The 4,926-nt window shown below is 39.3% G+C and overlaps 1 protein-coding gene across 1 annotated transcript; it reads right to left on the bottom strand.

Annotated features, from left to right (window-relative positions):
- Nucleotides 1-1,259: 1,259 nt before the first annotated feature.
- Nucleotides 1,260-3,584, bottom strand: LOC6901919 (zinc finger BED domain-containing protein RICESLEEPER 3-like). The gene is made up of 3 exons (XM_015185515.2): nucleotides 2,516-3,584; nucleotides 1,944-2,427; nucleotides 1,260-1,884 (listed from the first exon to the last, which is right to left on the bottom strand). The coding sequence occupies exons 1-3, from the start codon at nucleotides 3,418-3,420 to the stop codon at nucleotides 1,459-1,461; spliced, it is 1,815 nt and encodes a 604-aa protein (XP_015041001.2). The 5' UTR covers nucleotides 3,421-3,584; the 3' UTR covers nucleotides 1,260-1,458.
- Nucleotides 3,585-4,926: the final 1,342 nt, after the last annotated feature.

Below are 4,926 nucleotides of genomic sequence, written 5' to 3'. Positions count from 1 at the left end.
TTTTGCCAGCCCCTGCTTGTTGCGATACCTTAAATTTTTGGCAGCTTTCGCATGGTCGTACAAATCGTGTTACGTCTCTGCTTGGCCCTGGCCAAAAGTATCGCTGCCTTATTCTGATTTTCGTGCGTCTGATCCCGAGATGTCCGGCTGTTGGGTTTGTGTGATTTTCGGTTAGTACCCTCTGTCGCTCTTGTTTTGGAACGCACAGTTTCCAGGTTTGATCGTCTTCGTCGTTTTGGCTTGGTATGTGTCGGTATAATCTTCCGTGTTTTATGGTATAATCCGTAGCTTCTTTTGGTGTCACCTCTACTTGGTTCCATTTGTTTTGATACCAAGCGCATTCTACGACCTCTGCTATTCGGGTTTCTTCGCGTGGTAAGCGGGAGAGTCCGTCCGCCACTGCGTTCAGCTTGCCTTTCCGATATCGTATTTCGAATGAGAATGGTTGCAGTCCCAATGCCCATCTTGCTACTCGTCCGGATGGGCTTTCGATGGAATTTAACCATTTGAGGGCTAGGTGATCCGTAATTACGATAAATTGGTAGCCTTCTAGGTACATCCTCATCTTGTGTATACCCCAGTAGATGGCTAGGCATTCTTTTTCCGTTGCGGAGTATTTCGTTTCCTCGCTTTTGAGCTTGCGGCTTGCGTAGGAAATTACATGTTCTCCGTCTGCATCTTCCTGGGTCAACACCGCTCCTAGGCCGCAGTCGCTTGCGTCTGTTTGTAGTATGAATGTTTTTCTGAAGTCCGGGCATGCTAATATTGGTGCTTCCGTTAGACACAGCTTTAGGTCTTGGAAGCTGTTCTCCTGTACTTCGCCCCACTCAAATTTTTGCCCCTTTTTTAATAGGTCTTGTATAGCTTTTGCCCGTTCGGTGTACGCTGGTACGAATCTGCGGTACCAAGATGCCAGGCCCAAAAAACTATGCAGCTGTTTCAGTGTAGTTGGTGCGGTAAGTTCTTTAATGGCCGCCACTTTATCTGGGCCTGTGTGTATTCCTTCCTCGCTCACCATGTGTCCTAGGTATTTAAGTTTCTTTTGAAAAAAGTGACATTTTGCTGCGTTAATGCGTAGGTTTGCTGTCCGTAGCAGGGACCGTAATCATTATAAGTTATATAATAAAAATTACTTGGTAATGATCATATTTCAATTTTTTACGATTTTCTTCACAGATAATCATTATTTTTGAGTAATTTGATAGAACTTAGGATTAATAATTATTCTTGATAAAAAAAAATAAAACTCAAAAATAATGATTATCAATGATTTTTATTTTTTTCGCTTAAAATAAAACTCAACAGGAATTTACGGCTTCTGTGTTAGAATGTTCGCCAATATTATTGCATATCCTTGTCAAAGGACCACAAAGCTACATCCTGCGCTAAAATTTTCTTTTTGAAAATACATTAAAATTTTTTTGTTATTTTTGGTTTTGTTGTCGGAAACACGTTTAATTAATAAGTATTATTTAATTTTACAAAAAGTAATTTTGACAATGATTCGTCCGCGAGGTTGCATCTCTGATCAGTGAGCATCATTTTGAGTGCCGAAAATGATCTCTCAACACTAACTTGAGTCGCAGGAACTGAGTGCACCACTTTGGCCAGCTGGTATAAGTTTGGAAAACGGTATCGATGCTCCTCCCAATACTCCATAATATTGGAGGTCAAGCAAATTGGCTTTGGGGCATAGTCGTCAATTTCGGCATATCCTTTCTTGATGAGGTCTGCTCGCTCTCCATCCTCAGTTTCGTCTTCTGAAGTTACCTCAATAGTTTGCAGAAACTCGTTCAATAGCGAGCAGGTGTTAGAGTTTTGCGATGTACCGAACGAAGTTATGGCGCTTGAGCTGCTGGAGCAAGGCTGTGCTATTGCAATAGTCTGAAATATTAATTTTTAATATGTTATGTTATATGTATATAAATGATATAAATACTTACGGGTTCTTTCAAATTAAAAAGCTGCAAGAAAAGCTGCTTTAACTGAGCTCTGGCGAGCATCAGGCTTATTGGGTTCTGCAGCAATACTCGTCTTATCCGTGGATCCAAGTAAATACTGCAAACGATTGCATCGCATCCCAAAAGGCTCTCCTCCCTGTCACGGATGCACTGGCTCAAAGCTTGGCTTTCACTAGTACTTGCTGCTGCCACAGTGAGCTTGAGCTCCAGCCATAGCTTGTAAAAGTCACCCATGAATAATTGAGTGCTTTGTAATTTCATTGTTGCAAGGTATGCCGGTTCCAGGGTATTAACAAGCCTCTTCAAGTCACTCCACTCAGCTGCAGTTAATTTTAATGAGCTTTTTAGGCGCCTTTCGCAAAAATCTTCGAATTGTTGCAGCTTGTTCAGCATTTTGTACGTTGAATTCCAACGAGTCGCAACATCTAGAACTGGTTGGGGCAATAACTCTTCAGTTATTAAATACCTACATTACAAAGAAAAACGACATTGCATAAAAACATTTTTTGGTTTTTCTCTGAGCTTATATTTTAATATGAGTCCAAGAAAGTTACCTGTACGCCGGCGTTCTTAAAAGCTTAACAATTCGTCGTGCTTTGTCAATAAGCTCAACCGATTCCAGGCGTTGTAAAAAATCCTTTACAGCAAGTTGAAGGGTGTGTGCTGCACATTTCATCGACTTAATGGAATGAATTTTAAAATTCTTGTGCAGCTCTTCTTCATCCAAATCCTCAGCACTTTCTTGCTCGTCATCATCTTCATCCTCGCAAACATTTAGTAGCTCCACTGTCTTGATCATGTTTCGACCATTATCTGTGGTGATGCTATAAATTTGTTGTTTCGCTATGCCAAAATCATGCAATATGGACTGTATTTCAGTACAGAGGTTTTGGGATGTGTGCGATTTTTTCAGCTCTATCAGGCCTAAAGTTTGTACACATATTGCACAGGTATCGATGAACTGGACATTAACCCCAAGAATTCCGCGATTGCATCGTGTGGCCATGTCCATTTTAAGGCAGAGGATTCTGTTTTTGAATGTTTTGACCATGTCGCATTTAATTTGGCTGTACTTTTCCTCGACTAAGCTCATAATATTTCTGGAAGTTACAGTGGGCATATCCAAGCCGCTAAATATGTGAGCTGTTAACGCCTTAAAGCCTTTTGAGTCAAGTACAGCAAACGGAAGTTTTGCGGCAGTCACCATGTCAATACAGGCATTCTTGACATCATCTTGCCCCATTACCCCCGAAAACTTCTTTTTCTTTTCGGGCACTTCGGTTTTTTTGTTTTCGGCCAAGGTTTCATATTCGCCTTTGTGCACCTTTTCTAAGTGCCGCTTTAGATTGCACACAAAATTTCCACTCAAAGTCAATTTGCAAATTTTACACTCAGAAACATTACTTTCCGCGTGGAATGTAAAAAAATTACGCGGAATACAATTACGTTTGCGACCCATCTTGAAACGCGACTAAGAATAATCTCCAAAAACTAAGTATCAATGCATTAACACTCGCGGCTTAAGATAAGCAATTCTAAAAATAGATAAATAAATTGCATGAGCGTAGTCAAGCGCAAGTAAGTCTTCGTAAGTCTTCTTCCCCTCTCAGGTACGACTATGAGCAACTAGCTTTCCTTATCTTTTATTTGTTATTGATACATAAATGTAGTAGTAACGTAGTTTAAATAAATACAAATATATATATTTACATAAATAACACAAATAAATGCTGAGATTTATTTTGAGCGAAATATAATATATAAAATTTAATATAATATATTAATTTATTATTTTTTAAATTTATTTTCAAAAAGAAAATTTTAGCGCAGGATGTAGCTTTGTGGTCCTTTGACAAGGATATGCAATAATATTGGCGAACATTCTAACACAGAAGCCGTAAATTCCTGTTGAGTTTTATTTTAAGCGAAAAAAATAAAAATCATTGATAATCATTATTTTTGAGTTTTATTTTTTTGATCAAGAATAATGATTAATCCTAAGTTTTATCAAATTACTCAAAAATAATGATTATCTGTGAAGAAAATCGTAAAAAATCAAAAGTTTACAAATCATGGCGGCAATGCAGAGATTGTACAAAAATAAAGATTTTGGTGTAAATAGTGTTTTTCTAGGTCCATTAAAAATAAGAGATTTTGTTATTAAAAAAAAAGAAAATAATGATTATTTACGGTCCCTGGTCCGTAGTCGTTCGAATACCGTTTTTAGTTTCTGCATGTGTTCAACTTTCGTCCGCCCAATTACGATTATGTCGTCTAGGTATGCGAAAGCGAATGGTTCCATGTCCGGTCCGATTACCGAGTCTAGGGCTCTTTGGAACGTAGCAGGTGCTGTTGTGAGTCCGAATGGCATGACCTTCCATTGGTACAATCCTCGCCCTGGAGCTTTAAAGGCTGTGTAGTGTCGGCTCTGTTTTTCCATTGGGATTTTCCAGGGTATTGACTTTAAGTCGAGCGTGCTAATGTATTTAGCCTCTTTAAGCTGATTTAGAATAAAGTCCATCCGTGGAAATGGGTATGCATCCTTCTCTGTTTTTTCGTTTAACAGTCGGTAATCCACGCAGACCCTCCAATCTCCGGTTTTCTTTTTTATGAGCACAATCGGCGAGCTGTATAGGCTGTGTGATGGTTCTATTAGATCGTGCTGATCTCTTTGTTGATGATTTCCATTTGCGCTGGGTTTCTTGGGTAATACCTCTGCTTGACTGGTCTGTCATCCTTCAGAAATATCCGATGTTTCGTAACATTGCTCACCCCTTCCAGCGTGTTGGATTTTTGTACCTCCGTTTTAATCCATTTTTCGATTTCTTCGTCCGTCGGCTCTGTTACTGAGTTTCTTGCGCTTTCCTCCTTTCTCTTTGGGTTTGGTTCCCCGTTGAAGTTTACTGTGGCTTCTCCACACGTTATTGATGTGCCTGCATCCTTTAAAAATTCCATTCCTAGTATG

The sequence above is a fragment of the Drosophila pseudoobscura genome, chromosome X, assembly GCF_009870125.1.
Source record: "Drosophila pseudoobscura strain MV-25-SWS-2005 chromosome X, UCI_Dpse_MV25, whole genome shotgun sequence".
In the NCBI taxonomy this organism is placed as follows: Eukaryota; Metazoa; Arthropoda; class Insecta; order Diptera; family Drosophilidae; genus Drosophila; species Drosophila pseudoobscura.
This window is presented reverse-complemented; position numbering and strand designations above follow the sequence as displayed.

Excerpts from the sequence above, each read along its gene's own strand:
- LOC6901919 (XM_015185515.2), bottom strand. The coding sequence starts at position 3,420 with ATGGGTCGCAAACGTAATTGTATTCCGCGTAATTTTTTTACATTCCAC. Across the intron at positions 2,428-2,515 it reads TTAAGAACGCCGGCGTACAG|GTATTTAATAACTGAAGAGT; the intron begins GTAACTTTCTTG and ends TTTGTAATGTAG. Across the intron at positions 1,885-1,943 it reads TTTTTAATTTGAAAGAACCC|ACTATTGCAATAGCACAGCC; the intron begins GTAAGTATTTAT and ends TTAATATTTCAG.